The sequence below is a fragment of the Hyla sarda genome, chromosome 4, assembly GCF_029499605.1.
Source record: "Hyla sarda isolate aHylSar1 chromosome 4, aHylSar1.hap1, whole genome shotgun sequence".
Taxonomy (NCBI): Eukaryota; Metazoa; Chordata; class Amphibia; order Anura; family Hylidae; genus Hyla; species Hyla sarda.
This window is the reverse complement of record NC_079192.1, coordinates 406,211,925-406,231,917: the sequence shown is the minus strand read 5'-3', so window position 1 is coordinate 406,231,917 and position 19,993 is coordinate 406,211,925. Positions and strand designations below refer to the sequence as shown.

At 41.8% G+C, this 19,993-nt stretch overlaps 1 protein-coding gene across 3 annotated transcripts in view; it reads left to right on the top strand.

The window, feature by feature from the left end:
• Positions 1-17,745, top strand: part of FGD4 (FYVE, RhoGEF and PH domain containing 4) — a 166,472-nt gene extending 148,727 nt beyond the window's left edge. For all 3 annotated transcript variants that reach the window (XM_056517522.1, XM_056517524.1, XM_056517523.1), the window contains exons 10-17: positions 6,597-6,743; positions 7,943-8,115; positions 8,205-8,235; positions 10,695-10,790; positions 11,732-11,857; positions 13,415-13,558; positions 14,755-14,895; positions 15,973-17,745. In XM_056517522.1, coding sequence (XP_056373497.1) covers positions 6,597-6,743; positions 7,943-8,115; positions 8,205-8,235; positions 10,695-10,790; positions 11,732-11,857; positions 13,415-13,558; positions 14,755-14,895; positions 15,973-16,215 — 1,101 coding nt within the window. In that variant the 3' untranslated portion in view covers positions 16,216-17,745. The remainder of the gene's footprint in view (positions 1-6,596; positions 6,744-7,942; positions 8,116-8,204; positions 8,236-10,694; positions 10,791-11,731; positions 11,858-13,414; positions 13,559-14,754; positions 14,896-15,972) is intronic.
• The last annotated feature ends 2,248 nt before the right edge of the window (positions 17,746-19,993 follow it).

Below are 19,993 nucleotides of genomic sequence, written 5' to 3'. Positions count from 1 at the left end.
GGGATCGCTATATACTATGGGATCGCTATATATACTATGGGATCGCTATATTTACTATGGGATCGCTATATATACTATGGGATCGCTATATATACTATGGGATCGCTATATATACTATGGGATCGCTATATACTATGGGATCGCTATATATACAATGGGATCGCTATATACTATGGGATCGCTATATATACTATGGGATCGCTATATATACTATGGGATCGCTATATATACTATGGGATCGCTATATATACTATGGGATCGCTATATATACTATGGGATCGCTATATATACTATGGGATCGCTATATATACTATGGGATCGCTATATATACTATGGGGTCGCTATATATACTATGGGGTCGCTATATATACTATGGGATCGCTATATATACTATGGGATCGCTATATATACTATGGGATCGCTATATATACTATGGGATCGCTATATATACTATGGGATCGCTATATATACTATGGGATCGCTATATACTATGGGATCGCTATATATACTATGGGATCGCTATATATACTATGGGATCGCTATATATACTATGGGATCGCTATATACTATGGGATCGCTATATATACTATGGGATCGCTATATATACTATGGGATCGCTATATATACTATGGGATCGCTATATACTATGGGATCGCTATATATACTATGGGATCGCTATATACTATGGGATCGCTATATATACTATGGGATCGCTATATATACTATGGGATCGCTATATATACTATGGGATCGCTATATACTATGGGATCGCTATATATACTATGGGATCGCTATATACTATGGGATCGCTATATACTACTTATATAACAGTGACTGATATGTTTGTACAATGGGAAGAAAGACAAACTTTTCTGGGCTCAACTGCAGCAATTGGGCAACAACCTCCTGACTGAGGATCTAGGGGTCCTGTGTATCCTATTATGTCTACTGTGCACTCACCATATTACTGGTATATACAGTATGACTCCACCCCTCACATTATATATAGTATATCCCATAAGTGAGTCCACCCCTCACATTATATATACAGTATCTCCCATAAGTGAGTCCACCCCTCATATTATATACAGTATATCCCATAAGTGACTCCACCCCTCACATTATATATACAGTATATCCCATAAGTGACTCCACCCCTCACATTATATATACAGTATATCCCATAAGTGATTCCACCCCTCACATTATATACAGTATATCCCATAAGTGAGTCCACCCCTCACATTATATATACAGTATCTCCCATAAGTGACTCCACCCCTCACATTATATATACAGTATCTCCCATAAGTGACTCCACCCCTCACATTATATATATAGTATATCCCATAAGTGAGTCCACCCCTCACATTATATATACAGTATCTCCCATAAGTGAGTCCACCCCTCACATTATATATACAGTATCTCCCATAAGTGACTCCACCCCTCACATTATATACAGTATATCCCATAAGTGACTCCACCCCTCACATTATATACAGTATCTCCCATAAGTGACTCCACCCCTCACATTATATATACAGTATATCCCATAAGTGACTCCACCCCTCACATTATATATACAGTATATCCCATAAGTGATTCCACCCCTCACATTATATATACAGTATATCCCATAAGTGAGTCCACCCCCCACATTATATATACAGTATCTCCCATAAGTGAGTCCACCCCTCACATTATATACAGTATATCCCATAAGTGACTCCACCCCTCACATTATATATAGTATATCCCATAAGTGACTCCACCCCTCACATTATATATACAGTATCTCCCATAAGTGACTTCACCCCTCACATTATATATATATAGTATATCCCATAAGTGACTCCACCCCTCACATTATATACAGTATCTCCCATAAGTGAGTCCACCCCCCACATTATATATACAGTATCTCCCATAAGTGAGTCCACCCCTCACATTATATATACAGTATATCCCATAAGTGACTCCACCCCTCACATTATATATAGTATATCCCATAAGTGACTCCACCCCTCACATTATATCTACAGTATCTCCCATAAGTGACTTCACCCCTCACATTATATATATACAGTATATCCCATAAGTGACTCCACCCCTCACATTATATACAGTATCTCCCATAAGTGACTCCACCCCTCACATTATATATACAGTATCTCCCATAAGTGAGTCTACCCCTCACATTATATACAGTATATCCCATAAGTGAGTCCACCCCTCACATTATATATACAGTATATCCCATAAGTGACTCCACCCCTCACATTATATATACAGTATCTCCCATAAGTGAGTCCACTCCTCACATTATATACAGTATATACCATAAGAGAGTCCACCCCTCACATTATATACAGTATATCCCATAAGCGAGTCCACCCCTCACATTATATATACAGTATATCCCATAAGTGACTCCACCCCTCACATTATATATACAGTATATCCCATAAGAGAGTCCACCCCTCACATTATATATACAGTATATCCCATAAGTGAGTCCACCCCTCACATTATATATAGTATATCCCATAAGTGACTCCACCCCTCACATTATATACAGTATATCCCATAAGTGACTCCACCCCTCACATTATATATACAGTATATCCCATAAGTGACTCCACCCCTCACATTATATATACAGTATATCCCATAAGTGATTCCACCCCTCACATTATATACAGTATATCCCATAAGTGAGTCCACCCCTCACATTATATACAGTATATCCCATAAGTGACTCCACCCCTCACATTATATACAGTATATCCCATAAGTGACTCCACCCCTCACATTATATATACAGTATATCCCATAAGTGAGTCCACCCCTCACATTATATATACAGTATATCCCATAAGTGACTCCACCCCTCACATTATATATACAGTATATCCCATAAGTGACTCCACCCCTCACATTATATATACTGTATATACCATAAGAGAGTCCACCACTCACATTATATACAGTATATCCCATAAGTGAGTCCACCCCTCACATTATATATACAGTATATCCCATAAGTGACTCCACTCCTCACATTATATATACAGTATATCCCATAAGTGACTCCACCCCTCACATTATATATACAGTATCTCCCATAAGTGAGTCCACCCCTCACATTATATATACAGTATATCCCATAAGTGATTCCACCCCTCACATTATATACAGTATATCCCATAAGTGAGTCCACCCCTCACATTATATACAGTATATCCCATAAGTGACTCCACCCCTCACATTATATATACAGTATCTCCCATAAGTGACTCCACCCCTCACATTATATATACAGTATCTCCCATAAGTGAGTCCACCCCTCACATTATATATACAGTATATCCCATAAGTGAGTCCACCCCTCACATTATATATACAGTATATCCCATAAGTGAGTCCACCCCTCACATTATATATACAGTATCTCCTATAAGAGAGTCCACCCCTCACATTATATATACAGTATATCCCATAAGTGTGTCCACCCCTCACATTATATATACAGTATCTCCCATAAGTGACTCCACCCCTCACATTATATATACAGTATCTCCCATAAGTGAGTCCACCCCCCACATTATATATACAGTATATCCCATAAGAGAGTCCACCCCTCACATTATATATACAGTATCTCCCATAAGTGACTCCACCCCTCATATTATATATACAGTATCTCCCATAAGTGAGTCCACCCCTCACATTATATACAGTATATCCCATAAGTGACTCCCCCCCTCACATTATATATACAGTATATCCCATAAGTGAGTCCACCCCTCACATTATATATACAGTATATCCCATAAGTGAGTCCACCCCTCACATTATATACAGTATATCCCATAAGTGAGTCCACCCCTCACATTATATATACAGTATATCCCATAAGTGAGTCCACCCCTCACATTATATATACAGTATATCCCATAAGTGAGTCCACCCCTCACATTATATACAGTATCTCCCATAAGTGACTCCACCCCTCACATTATATATACAGTATATCCCATAAGTGAGTCCACCCCTCACATTATATATACAGTATATCCCATAGGTGACTCCACCCCTCACATTATATATACAGTATCTCCCATAAATGAGTCCACCCCTCACATTATATATACAGTATATCCCATAGGTGAGTCCCCCCCTCACATTATATATACAGTATCTCCCATAGGTGAGTCCCCCCTCACATTATACACAGTATCTCCCATAAGTGAGTCCACCCCTCACATTATATACAGTATATCCCATAAGTGACTCCACCCCTCACATTATATACAGTATATCCCATAAGTGACTCCACCCCTCACATTATATATAGTATATCCCATAAGTGAGTCCACCCCTCACATTATATACAGTATCTCCCATAAGTGACTCCACCCCTCACATTATATATACAGTATATCCCATAAGTGAGTCCACCCCTCACATTATATATACAGTATCTCCCATAAGTGACTCCACCCCTCACATTATATACAGTATATCCCATAAGTGAGTCCACCCCTCACATTATATATACAGTATATCCCATAAGTGAGTCCACCCCTCACATTATATACAGTATCTCCCATAAGTGAGTCCACCCCTCACATTATATATACAGTATATCCCATAAGTGAGTCCACCCCTCACATTATATACAGTATCTCCCATAAGTGAGTCCACCCCTCACATTATATATACAGTATATCCCATAAGTGAGTCCACCCCTCACATTATATATACAGTATCTCCCATAAGTGACTCCACCCCTCACATTATATACAGTATCTCCCATAAGTGAGTCCACCCCTCACATTATATATACAGTATATCCCATAAGTGAGTCCACCCTTCACATTATATATACAGTATATCCCATAAGTGATTCCACCCCTCACATTATATATAGTATCTCCCATAAGTGAGTCCACCCCTCACATTATATATACAGTATCTCCCATAAGTGAGTCCACCCCTCACATTATATATACAGTATATCCCATAAGCGAGTCCACCCCTCACATTATATATACAGTATCTCCCATAAGTGAGTCCACCCCTCACATTATATATACAGTATATCCCATAAGTGAGTCCACCCCTCACATTATATATACAGTATATCCCATAAGTGAGTCCACCCTTCACATTATATATACAGTATATCCCATAAGTGACTCCACTCCTCACATTATATATAGTATATCCCATAAGTGAGTCCACCCCTCACATTATATACAGTAACTCCCATAAGTGAGTCCACCCCTCACATTATATATACAGTATATCCCATAAGTGACTCCACCCCTCACATTATATATACAGTATATCCCATAAGTGAGTCCACCCTCACATTATATACAGTATATCCCATAAGTGACTCCCCCCCTCACATTATATATACAGTATCTCCCATAAGTGAGTCCACCCCTCACATTATATATACAGTATATCCCATAAGTGACTCCACCCCTCACATTATATATACAGTATATCCCATAAGTGAGTTCACCCCTCACATTATATATACAGTATATCCCATAAGTGAGTCCACCCCTCACATTATATATACAGTATATCCCATAAGTGAGTCCACCCCTCACATTATATATACAGTATATCCCATAAGTGACTCCACCCCTCACATTATATACACAGTATATCCCATAAGTGAGTCCACCCCTCACATTATATATACAGTATATCCCATAAGTGAGTCCTCCCCTCACATTATATATAGTATATCCCATAAGTGACTCCACCCCTCACATTATATATACAGTATATCCCATAAGTGAGTCCACCCCTCACATTATATACAGTATCTCCCATAAGTGAGTCCACCCCTCACATTATATATACAGTATATCCCATAAGTGAGTCCTCCCCTCACATTATATATAGTATATCCCATAAGTGAGTCCACCCCTCACATTATATACAGTATTTCCCATAAGTGAGTCCACCCCTCACATTATATATACAGTATATCCCATAAGTGAGTCCACCCCTCACATTATATATACAGTATATCCCATAAGTGAGTCCACCCCTCACATTATATATACAGTATATCCCATAAGAGAGTCCACCCCTCACATTATATATATAGTATCTCCCATAAGTGAGCCCACCCCTCACATTATATATACAGTATATCCCATAAGTGAGTCCACCCCTCACATTATATACAGTATCTCCCATAAGTGAGTCCACCCCTCACATTATATATACAGTATCTCCCATAAGTGAGTCCACCCCTCACATTATATATACAGTATCTCCCATAAAGTGAGTCCACCCCTCACATTATATATACAGTATATCCCATAAAGTGAACCCTCCCTTTCATATTTCAAGTAACCTAACTCCCTGTTTGTATGGGTCAAACAAGAATCATTAATAGGCTCACTAAGGGTAAGGCCCTTCTGTATGAGGGACCCTTCAGTTCGCTGATAGGGGGGCATATACTTTACCTATGTATGGTTTCAGGGGCCTCAGGAATGGCTCACAGTTCTGTTCCTTATGGCTATCACTACTGATCACTGTGGCTTTCTGGTGATCTACAGGAGAGTCTGAAGAAGCTACTGATGGTCTATGAAATGTTGGGAGAAGAAGAAGACATTGTCCACCCCTCCAATGAGTTTATAAAAGAAGGACAGATCCTTAAACTGGCCGCTCGCAACACGTCAGCCCAAGAGCGACATCTCTTCCTGGTACGTCTTAGTAATTGAATAATAATTCCAGTCGTCATGTCTATTACTAGTATAGGCAGGTTAGTCATTCTTATGTTAAAGGGTCATGATAATTCTTAATAACATAAATGTATTGCCCCTTCCATCATGCCTCAAGCCAAACGAGATTTCATATACTTTTTACAGTTTCCTCTTCTACTTGTCGCCCCCCTGAGGCAAAGAGATGCATCAACTTCTCTGAGCTTATATGTTTTATTATGCTGCCTCTATGGGGAAAAAATGAATTAGAACCTCAAAAGGTGAGAGGGGTACACAGAAGAAAATAAATGTAAATTAAAGTTAATTGGTGCCAGAAAGTTCTACAGATCTGTAAATTACTTCTATTTTAAAATCTTAATCCTCCAGTATTTATCAGCTGCTCCACATGAAGTTGTGTCTGACCTCAGTGCTCTCTGCTGACACCTCTGTCCAGGTCAGGAACTGTCCAGAGCAGGAGCAAATCCCCATAGCAAACCTCTCCTGCTCTGGACAGTTTCTGACACAGACAGAGGTGTCAGCAGAGAGCACTGTGGTCAGACTGGAAAGAACTACACAACTTCCTCTAGAGCATACAGCAGCCGATAACTACTGGAAGTCTTAAGATTATTAAATAGAAGTAATTGACAATTCTGTATAACCTTCTGGCACCAATTGAGTTGAAAACTTTTTTTTCCCTTCGAGGTACAGCTTTAACTTAAAGGGGTTATCTCAAAATCAAAGGTCATCGTCTACCCATAGAATGGGGGTAACAAGCTGATCAGTTGGGGTCCGACTACTAATACCCCCACCACCGATTCGGAGAATGAAAGTCAATTGTCTCCTGAGTGAATGGAGAAACAGCATCCATGTGAAGCCAGCGCTCCATTTGTTCTCTGTGGGGCTAAACAGGACCAGGTAGAATGAATAGGGTTCAAATACTTCTCAATTAATTAGGATGACATTTGACCTCCATTCTCTGGATCGGTGGGGGTCCTGCTGTTGGGGTGGGGGGCAGCAATCTACCTAATTATTTCTATGCTGTTAATAGGTGATAACTTTAGCTCTAAGGATAACCCCCTTTTACGTCATCATAGCAGTATATTTTAGAAATGTTCCCCAATAGGCTATTTTGGGAAGTATGAGATTTACTACAGATGAGGGAATCTCGTGTCTGACTATTGTACCAACTCTTCTCTTTTTAGTTTAACAACATGTTACTCTACTGTGTGCCCAAGTTCAGTCTGGTGGGGACAAAGTACTCTGTGCGAACAAAGATCGGGCTGGATGGTATGAAAGTGGTGGAGACGCAGAACGAGGACTATCCGCACACCTTCCAGATCTCCGGTAAAGAGAGGACGCTGGAGTTACAGGCCAGGTAATGTGTGGGGGTTCTTCTGCATGGTGAGGTCGCGGTCTTTAGTCTTATGTTTATTTATACCTTCTTTTTTTTATCTTTTATTTCAGCTCCGAACAAATCAAGCAAGAATGGATCAAGGTATGGGCCAATGACTGGCTGAAATTAGGGCATCTGTGGGTAGCAATACAAGATGAAGTACCATGTAACACATTAGTAGGTCCAAGAAATGCTCTATGTTGGTGGCTCTTTACTCTGTTTAATAGAGGGTTGTACAGAGCAGAGAATCCCGCTTTATTACATAGATTTGTCCTAATAAGGTATATAAAAAGATGATGAGGGGAGATTTATCAAAACCTGTCCAGAGGAAAAGTTGCTCATAGCAACCAATCAGATCGCTACTTTCATTTTTATGGTATGGCCATCCGATGAAGTTAATCCTTATCCACAGGATAGGGAATAACAAGCTTATTTTGTCCTCTTTGTTGGAGTCCCCGCAGTTCAGCTTGTCCAAAAGAGATGGCAAAACCTATTTATAGGGAATCGGTTAGCTGTATTTCCTCCTAAAATCTTCAGACACCATTGGATAGCTCTTAAGGTATAAAAACAATGGATGGTGGTGGCCAAACTTAAAGGGATATTTCGGGCAAAAACATTTTATCCCCTATCCAAAGGATAGGGGATAAGATGTCTGATCGTGGGGGGCCCGCTGCTGAGTCCCCCCGTGATCTCCCTGCAGCACCTGTATTCTATGCGGGGACTGCGTCCCTAGTTTCGGAAACCTCCGGGTTTCCGGGACTGGGGACGTGATGTCACGCCACGCCCCCTCCATTCATGTCTATGGGAGGGGGTGTGACTGCCATCACGCCCCCTCCCATAGACATGAATGGACGGGGCGTGGCGTGACGTCCCCAGTCTCGGAAACCCGGAGGTTTCCGAATCTGGAGATTCAACACTAGCATAGAATACAGGTGCTGCAGGGAGATCACGGGGGGGGGGGTTGGGGTTGACTCAGCAGCGGGCCCCCCACGATCAGACATCTTATCCCATATCCTTTGGATAGGGTATAAAATGTTTTTGCCCGGAATACCCCTTTAAAAAAATTGTCTCAGAAATAAAATTGTTTACTTCTCAGCCAAGTGTTAAGGAGGTGGAGCCCAGCTGCCCAAGTGCCATAGCCTAGAACGCTTCCTTGATCGTCTTCACCTTCAAGCACCTCTTTGATTGTAAGCCAAACCCAGTGCACCTTTCAAGGAGGAGCTGGAAGCTTAGGGTGAGCAAAGAGGGATGCCAGGGTGTGGCACTCCGCCCCTGGCATCTTATCCCCTATCCAAAGGATAGGGGATAAGATGTCAGATTGCCGGGGTCCCGCTGCTGGGGACCCCGGGGATCGCTGCTGCAGCACCCCACTATCATTACTGTGCAGAGCGAGATTGCTCTGCATGTAATGACGGGCAATACAGGGGCCGGAGCATCGTTACGTCACGGCCCGCCCCATCAATACAAGTCTATGGGAGGGGGCGTGGCGGTCGTCACGCCCCCTGCCATAGACTTGCATTAAGGGGACGGGCCGTGATGTCATGAGGGGCGGAGCCATGACGTCACGCTGCTCCGGCCCCTGTATCGCCCGTCATTACGCACAGAGCGAACTCGCTCTGCGCAGTAATGATGGCGGGGTGCCGCAGCTGCGATCCCAGGGCTCCCCAGCAGCGGGACCGTGGCGATCTAACATCTTATCCCCTTTCCTTTCGATAGGGGATAAGATGCCAGGGGCGGAGTACCCCTTTAAGCAGATTTGCTCCGTCTCCTTGACACTAGGCTGAAAAATAAAAAGGTGATTTTCTTAAGGGAAATTCTTAAAGGGGTACTCTGCCCCTAGACATCTTATCCCCTCCTTTCATGTCTATGGGAAGGGGCGTGATACTGTTTAGAATACTGGGTGCTGCATGGAGATTACGGGGGGTCGCAGTGGCAGGACCCCATGATCAGACATCTTATCCCCTATTCTTTGGATAGGGGAACAGATGTCTAGGGGCAGAGAATGCCTTTAAAACTCTTGACTATCAGGGGCAAGGTAGTCAACATAATAGTAGGTGGGGGATTGGAAGGAGAGAATGATAGCAAAATAGTTGATAAGATAATAAAAAAAGAAACATACTTACTTTTCTCCCTCCTCCCGCTGCCGGAACCATGAAGCTCTGGTATCTGCTGTGCAGCAATTTTCGGTTGAGTGACATCATAGGCCTGCTCAGCCAATCAATGCTTATCACCTCTGGTTAGATGAGCGGGCCTATGATGTCATGTCCCTGAACCCAGAAATTATGTGCAGCAGCGACTGGACCTTTTGTGATACTTCTTTTAATGGGATTATCCCTTATAGGAGCTTTCATGGCTGCCAGTAGTGAGGAGGAGAGGCTGCAGCTAGATAAATGGAGAATGTAGCATTATAAGCAGTCATTTCTATGGAGTAGCTTTCCGTTCTGGTACATATAGAGGGACCGTCCTGTTAAAGCCATAAGGTCCTTAAATGATGTGTGTCGGGGTGAGACATCCCCTTCATTGGTGCATATTCCCAAACCTACTTCATTACTTCTTTTCAGGCTTTGGGCGCGGCGATTGTAGAATTTCAACAGCGAAATGAAACCTTTTTGATCGCAACAGCGAAAAAGATGGAGGAGGTGCCACAGGAAGTTCCTGTAAGTTTTTTTGACAATGTCTGGCATCTTGTGAAAGTGTCCTTCAATATTATCGTATGTCATGAAGTAATAGTTTGTTTTCACAGTTCCCCCTTTAAAGAAAAAAATACTGGAGTCACTGTATACATCCATTACTTATCCTGTACTGATCCTGAGTTCTATCCTGTATTATACTCCAGAGCTGTACTCACTATTCTGCTGGTGGGGGTCACTGTATACATCCATTACTTATCCTGTACTGATCCTGAGTTATATCTTGTATTATACTCCAGAGCTGTACTCACTATTCTGCTGGTGGGGGTCACTGTGTACATACATTACATTACTTATCCTGTACTGATCCTGAGTTATATCCTGTATTATACTCCAGAGCAGTACTCACTATTCTGCTGGTGGGGTCACTGTGTACATACATTACATTACTTATCCTGTACTAATCCTGAGTTATATCCTGTATTATATTCCAGAGCTGTACTCACTATTCTGCTGGTGAGGTCACTGTGTACATATATTACATTACTTATCCTGTACTGATCCTGAGTTATATCCTGTATTATACTCCAGAGCTGTACTCACTATTCTGCTGGTGGGGTCACTGTGTACATACATTACATTACTTATCCTGTACTGATCCTGAGTTATATCCTGTATTATACCCCAGAGCTGTACTCACTATTCTGCTGGTGAGGTCACTGTGTACATACATTACATTACTTATCCTGTACTGATCCTGAGTTATATCCTGTATTATACTCTAGAGCTGTACTCACTATTCTGCTGGTGGGGTCACTGTGTACATACATTACATTACTGATCCTGTACTGATCGTGAGTTATATCCTGTATTATACTCCAGAGCTGTACTCACTATTCTGCTGGTGGAGTCACCATGTACATACAATAACATTATCCTAATTATTTATATGTCTGTCTGTATTTCAGTTTGCTGAACTAGGACTAAGGGCCCCAAGGTGGATTCGAGACAATGAAGTGACAATGTGCATGAAATGCAAAGAACAATTTAATGCCCTGACCAGGAGGAGGCATCACTGCAGGGCATGTGGATATGTAAGTCAAATTTACGGTTCACATTGGTATTGATAAAGCATATGTTCAAGGTTTGATATGGTGCCATGTTTTGTTACCTCTGTTGGCAAGCTGGGCTTGGAGGTTTTATCCTTGGTAGTGTGGTGTTTAATGGGGTACTCCGCTGCTCAGCGTTTGGAACAAACTGTGATCTGAACACGTTATGTCATAGCCCCACCCCCTCATGACATCACACCCCGCCCCTTCAATGCAAGTCTATGGGAGAAGTCATGAGTGGGCAGGGCTATGACGTCCCAAGCTCCCGACGCTGGCTCAAGGGGGCTGCTATGGATTGCTAGGGAAGCCTGAGGTCTTACTTGCTCCTCGGTGTCTTCTGTGGCTCTGTTATTGCTTAGGGCTCACTTAGGCAGCCCTTAGCAATCAAGCTCAGATTTCATAAATCAATGTAATGCCATAGCAATACATTGATCTATGTAAGCCATCTGATGATGGCTTATGATAGGTCCCTAGGGGGGGGGCCAAAAGATGTGTATAAAAAAAGTAAAAAAATGTTTTTAAAAATTTACAAAAATCCCTCATAAAAATTCAAATCACCCCCCCTTTTCTAAATAAAACACTGTACAAAAAAAAAAAAAAAAAAAAAAAACATATTTGGTATCGCCTCATGTATAATTGTCCGAACTATAAATGTATCTGATCCTGCAAGGTGAATGGTGTAAACACGAAAAAATTCCACACGCCAAAACTGCAGATTTTTGGTTACATTACATCCCCCAAAAAATGTAATAAAAAGTCAAAAAAACGGAACTAGACAATAGTGGTACCTTTTAAAAACTAAAGCTCATGGTGCAAAAAGCAAAAACCTAAAACAGCTCTGTAGGTGGAAAAATAGTTATAGGGGTGAGAACATGGTAATGAACAAAGTTTTTTTTATCTTATATTTCAAGGTTTAAATTTTTTTTTAACAATAAAACGAAAACAAAAATTATTCAAGTTTGGTATCATTGGAATCGTACTGACCCATAGAATAAATATGGAATGTCAGATTTATCGTATTTTGAACGACGAAAAATTCATTGCCCTACAAAATTGTGCAATTCCATTTTTATTTTATTTTTTTATTTTGCCCCGCATATAATTTTTTTCTGGCTTTGTAATACATTGTATGATAAAAAGTGAAAGTGAATAATTGGTAAGTCCAACTCGTCACACAGAAAATAGGCCCTAATACAACTTCGTCAGTCGAAAAACAAAAAAGTTATGGGTCTTAGAATGTAAGGAGGGAAAAAAACATGAGCCAGAAATCTAAATTTGCTGGGTCATGAAGGGGTTAAAATTAATTAAAACTCCCAGACCAATAAAAAAAAATAAACATGTATTCTTTCTGCCTTATGAATCTACGATGGCAGGTCTATGGAGTCCAAAAAGATGGCGTCCATGGTCTAGGTTAAGACTGTGGTACCCCGGTTGGGTTCCCCTGGTTTCATTGTATAACGGATATAACTTTCTATGACGTCTTTTGTACATGTTATGTGCGGGACTAACATCTGACATCCATTTATCTTGTTTTATTTACAGGTGGTTTGTTGGAAATGTTCCGACTACAAAGCTCCTCTTGAATACGATGGTGGTAAAATGAATAAAGTGTGTAAAGATTGCTACCATATATTGAAAGGATGTAATGACAGTGAGGAGAAAGAGAAGAAGAGGGGCATACTGGAGGTGAGACTGTATACTTATGGCACTGCCATACAAATCCCCTGCAGTTTCAAAAGTCTCATTGTAAAGAGGTAGACAACCATTTCAGCTTAAAGTGGGTATTCCAGGAAAAAAAAATTCATTATATATCAACTGGCTCCAGAAAGTTAAACAGATTTGTAAATTACTTCTATTAAAAAAAAAATCGTAATCCTTCCAATATGTATCAGCTGCTGAAGTTGAGTTGTTCTTTTCTGTCTGGCAACAGTGTTCTCTGCTGACATCTCTGCTTATCTCGGGAACTGCACAGAGTAAAAGAGGTTTGCTTATGGGGATTTGCTTCTACTCTGGACAGTTCCCGAGACAGGTGTCATCAGAGGGCACTTAGACAGAAAAGAACAACTCAACTTCAGCAGCTCATAAGTACTGAAAGGATTACGATTTTTTAATGGAAGTCATTTACAAATCTGTTTAATACATAAAAAAAAGTTTTTTCCTGGTAAACCCCTTTAAGGATGGCCAGAAGAAACCTAGTAATACATATTAGCCATTTTATTCATAAGCTCTTAAAGGGGAATTCCGCCCCTAGACATCTTATCCCCTATACAAAGGATAGGGGATGAGATGTCTGTTTGCGGAGATCCAGCCCCTGGGGACCCCCGCGATCTCCCTGCTGCATCAGCGTTTGTTTAGAATGTTGAGTGCAGCCACGCCCCCTCAATGCAAGTCTATGGGAGGGGGCGTGATGGCCGTCATGCCCCCTCCCATAGACTTGCATTGAGGGGGCATGGCTGTGATGTCTTGATTCTCCGCCCCGCATTGCCAGTCATCCGGCATGGAGCAAAGTTTGCTCCGTGTACCGGATGTCTGGGGTGCCGCAGCTGAGATAGAAGGGGTCCCCAGCGGCGGAATCTCTGCGATCAGACATCTTATCCCCTATCCTTTGGATAAGATGTCTAGCAGCGGTGTACCCCTTTAAAGCAACTTTCCATTCAAGAATAGAGCCAGGTATATAATTAATTTGCTGGAAGATTCCCCTGCCCCTCACCCCCTGTAAGGCCTATGATATGGTGTTGTCTTCATGGAACTTTAATGGAATAAAAAAAATATATATATTGGAAGTTCGATAATAAGGATTTAACATTAATTATTATTATTGTATTTATTGAGTTTTTATGGACATATACTTTTAAAATGTTATCATTTTTTGCCATTCTCAGATCGAGTCTGCAGAAGTCTCAGGAAACAGCATTATCTGTAGTTTCCTCCAGTATAATGAGAAATCAAAGCCTTGGCAGAAGGTCTGGTGCGTGATACCCAAACACGAGGCTCTTGTGTTATACATGTACGGCGCTCCACAGGTGAGACACACTTTCCTACACAGAGCTCCAAATCTTCTTTACAGACACAGCTATATCCAGTCCTAAAGACAATTAAGGCGTGACAGTGCGCACACATGAATAGACTCCGGACCGCTGTTCTCGAGATCGGGGTCCTAGTGGTTGACCCCCTCCCCCGTGATCATACACGGTGGATAGGGATAACTGTTCTTAGTGGTCCAACACCCTTTTTATGGAGACAAACAATAATAAAAAGAGTTGTTTTTTTTTGTTAGAAGGGTGTCCCATAAATAATATGCAACTGGAAAAAAGTAGAAGACGTGGCAACTCACCAAAATTGACAACTGTAGAACAATGGTTTATTCTGATCCACTGTGGAGTGAAGACGGAAGAAACAAGTCCATGCTGACACGCTAAGAGAGTGGAACAGGTGAGGGGACAAGGCAATGTCCGTTTCGTGTCAAATGACGCTTCTTCCAGAAGATGCGTCATTTGACGTGAAACGGACGTTGCCTTGTCCCCGCACCTGTTCCACTCTCCCTCACCCTCCTGTTAGCGTGTCGGCATGGACTTGTTTCTTCTGGATCAGAATAAACCATCGTTCTACAGTTGTCAATTTTGGTGAGTTGCCGTGTCTTCTACTTTTTTCCAGTTGAATATCATGTCTCTGTTACAGACACTGAGCACCGCGTTGACCTGATTCCTATTGACCGCTACCTATATTAGTGGCTGTTCACTTAATATATTATGTTGCATACAGAATTGCAGTTCCTGGTTACCATTCCTTTCTGATTGTGTCCCATAAAAAAGCAGATTTTAGTAATCAGAAAATGTGTCAGTAAGTGTTCAATTTCCCTACAGCACCACCTGTAGGGGAAATTAAGTATTGCATGATGCTCCTTGAAAACAATGATTGTATTTGCATGCTGGGATTCTGCTGTCTGTATTGTCTTATTGTTGGTGGTCCCAAATTATACCCCACCCATAAACACATCAAAATGTAGTTATTGCAGTAGAGTTGGGTGTTAATAAAACTGGTCAGCCTGGTAAAATCTTTATTCAAATAGTCAATGTTTTTATTTTATTTTTTGCTTTTAGGATGTCAAAGCTCAAGCCACTATTCCTCTTCTGGGTTACGCTGTTGAGGAATCACCGCGTTTAATAGACCTGCCTTATAGCTTCAAACTATCACAGTCTAAATCCATACACAACTTCTCGGCTGACAGTGAAGAACTCAAGCAGAGGTGGCTTAGAGTTATCAACATGGCAGTGAAAGGAGAGACCACGCTGGATGCAGATGAAAACGGTGCTGTAGATGGACACTTGGAACCTTCTGTGTAGTGGCTAAGGCCCTGCTTGGAATCCCCAATGCAATATGAACACAAGACTGAGAAAGTTGAGAAAAAGGATAAGCCAAACGTGGCTTCCAGATTTGACTACTGACCTGGGATGGAATCTCATTTAATTTCCAGGTCGCATCTTTCGTTCAGTGCCAACCATGAGAATCCAGAGAATCCATAAACATGGCGGTATGGATATCTGGGTGGTGAGAATACTTGGTGGACATATAGTTTTGACTACTGGTTTGAGTCAAGCTTTCACCAAAAGGAAGTATCACTACATGGTGCCATTTATGGACCTTCAGGAAATAGTCCCTACAAGAACATCTTTAAAGTTGAGGATGTTTCGTGTCAACAGAAGTATTAGGGGAGCCCTACAATCAATATAAAGGACATCACCCAAAATGTTATAGGATCTCAGTTATCTTATCAATAATTGCACAATCAGCTATAAGAGGAAATCGTCGAATGTTATTCTGTCAATGTTTTCGTTGAGCTCGGACATGAAAATTCAAAGGCACAATGGTGGAGTAGAGAAAGCACATGGAAACTTGAAGTGGGGTCCTCGGACTGTCCCGATAATTTATAAAAGGAAATCCAGACAAAATATTCATGTAAATTGAGAAGTAATTGATTTCTGTACTTTTATTTGCACTTAGATTTTTATTTATTAATTAAATATTGTCCTTTTGTAATACAACATGGCGACTGTTATCCTGCTGATGTTAAGATACATCTTATAGGGAACATCCTCCTGTCTGACAATAGTGGAGGTCTCTGAGCCCAATTGTGCCCTAAGTGAACAAAGCTGCAGAGTGTATGGTCCGCCACCCCTCCATTCATTGTCTATGGGTCTTCTGAACATTGCCAAGCGTTGAACTCAGAGGAATGGTCCCAACCCAGTTCTCCAGGCCCACCAACAATCCAGCTTTTTCAGTTACTCCATTGGAATAGAACAAAGAAAGGACTGGGTTGGGGACCACTACTGTGGTTAAAGGGGTACTCTGCTCCTAGACATCTCATCCCCTATCCAAAGGACAGGGGGATAAGATGTCTGATCATGGGGGTCCCCCAGCTGGGACCCCCGCAATATCTGTGCAGCACCCAGCGTTCGGGTGCCGGCGTGGGGGTTGTGACATCACACCAAGCCCCTCTTGATGTCACACCACGCCCCCTCAATGCAAGTCTATGACTTGCATTGAGGGGGCGCGGTGTGACGTCTTGATCCTCCGCCCCGCATCGCCAGTCATCCAGCGCGGAGCGAAGTTCGCTCCGTGCACCGGATGTCTGGGGTGCTGCAGCCGGGAGCGAAGGGGTTCCCAATGGGGGGACCCCTGCAATCAGACATCTTATCCCCTATCCTTTGGACAGGGGATAAGATGTCTAGGGGCAGAGTACCCCCACCGCCCGCTCCAAGCGTTCGGAATAAAATGTTCCGAACGATGGGGCGGCGGCGTACCCCTTTAATGTAAGTGCAGAGGCCATGCATGCACACTACCGCTCCATTAACACAGAGGACAATTGACCTCAATTCTCGTAATCGGGGGGGGGGGGGGGGGTGAAGCTCCCCTTTATTTTTATTTTGGTAAATGGTTGAAGTCCTAGCTCAAAGACCCAACCAATGTGAAAGAAATATAGGTGGAGTTCTCATTCCATTTATTTATATTTGTTTACTTTCATATACATCATCTCTTCAATTCGTTTCATAAATTATGTTTCAGTTAATTCTTCAGTTGCCTGAAATTATCGGTTCCGTTCACACAGTGGGGCTTTACATTTTTGTTTATTGAAGTGCCTTAAGATAAACAATGGCCCAACAATTTCTCTTATCAAAAGCCGGTGACTCGTCATTGTAACATTGCCAGTTCATAATCCGGAACACACCAGGCAAAGCTGATACTATGACTAGCTCAGGCTCCGAGGGGGTGGGGCATAACTCAAAGAATTCAACAAACACTAGAGACAGAATACCTGTGTCATGCTCCGCCCCCCTTTCTTGCACCTGACATAATATAGTCAATCATTTTTACCCAGAGTGTTCCTATAATGGATAGTTTGCACCATAATAGGAAGGTGGGCATTTCAATCACCACTGGTGTCGGTGGGGGTCTATCTTACTGATTATTATGGTTTATTTTAAAATAAATCACTTATTATCTAATAGCCCAAAAACAATTCAAACTCAAACCAATCCAAGCGACACAGTATACCATTACCATTAAGCAGGGGCGGTGCCAGAGACTGTCTGGGTGGAGCCTATTTATTACATGACTGCATGTGGACCTTTTTTTGTATGTGTCATGGAGACAACAGCCTTGCGCAATTACAATGCAGAAACCATATTTAAAGGGGTAGTCCCGTGGAAAACTATTTTTTTATTTTTTATCAACTGGTGCCAGAAAGTTAAACAGATGTGCAAATGACTTGTATTAAAAAATCTTAATCCTTCCAGTACTTATTAGCTGCTGAATACTACAGAGGAAATTCTTTTTCTTTTTGGAACACAGATCTCTCTGCGGACATCTCTGTCCATTTAAAGAACTGTCCAGAGTAGGAGAAAATCCCCATAGCAAACATATGCTGCTGTGGACAATTCCTAAAATGGACAGAGATGTCAGCAGAGAGCACTGTGGTAATGATGGCAGAAGAGAGGACTGTGTCCAAAAAGAAAATAGTTTCCTCTGTAGTATTCAGCAGCTAATAAGTAGTGGAAGAATTAAGAATTTTTAATAGAAGTAATTTACAAATCTGTTTAACTTTCTGCCACCAGTTGATAGTTTTCCACCGGAGTACCCCTTTTAAGATTTTCATATTTCAACTGGTTGCCAAATAATCTCTTATGAAACAATCCAGTCCACTGTAAACACTACATTACCCACAATGCACCAAAGCAGACACTGGAGCAGCAGGGGGTTGTGCAGCCAGATAGCTTTTGGTAGCGCAGTAGAATGCTCACTGTTGCACCATAGAGTTGGGGCTCAGGTTGAACCTGTTCACAGGAACAAAGAAATAGGACCTGAGCCAGGTCCCTGGGGTCTGATAGCTGCCAGGAGCTATCTGGGTGATCTTGGTGATGACCTCATCCTGTAGATCACAAGAAGACAGTGACCTAGCACCAACCACTTCCTCATAAGTACTATAAATTTCTTTGGGTCAGACTGGTGATCACATGAACCAGTTACAGTAATAAAACGTATGAATGCAGCTGAGTTGGAATGAAACAGATGGCGCTGTAGGATAATACTTTAAACAAATCACATATTCAGACATTGTAAAATACCGTCTGAAGTCCCATGGTCCTGGTGAGCATATCCCGGGGACTATAGCTATAGAGAGTATGGGGTATTTATGAATAGAACTCTATACTGGCCCCAAGAGGGGTTCTAAATTACTATATCAGGTACATTACACAGACCATCCAAACCTAAACAAGGCAACATTGCAAACAAACTTATCTTTGTAATAGCGAAAAAGAAAACAAGGATTGCACTCACCATCCAAAACGGTTCTTTATTTCATAGTGTAGGGGTGGAGGCGGGTAGTGAGGGACCGGGAAAGACTGTTTCACGCCACCACGGCGCTTCTTCGAGCCGGTATACCGGCTCGAAGAAGCGCCGTAGTGGCGTGAAACAGTCTGTCCCGGTCCCTAAATACCCGCCTACACCAGCCTGTTATGCCTGACACTATGAAATAAAGAACAGTTTGGATGGTGAGTGCAATCCTTGTTTTCTTTTTCGCTATTGCCTTCATATGCTATTGGATTTGTGCACCACCGCACC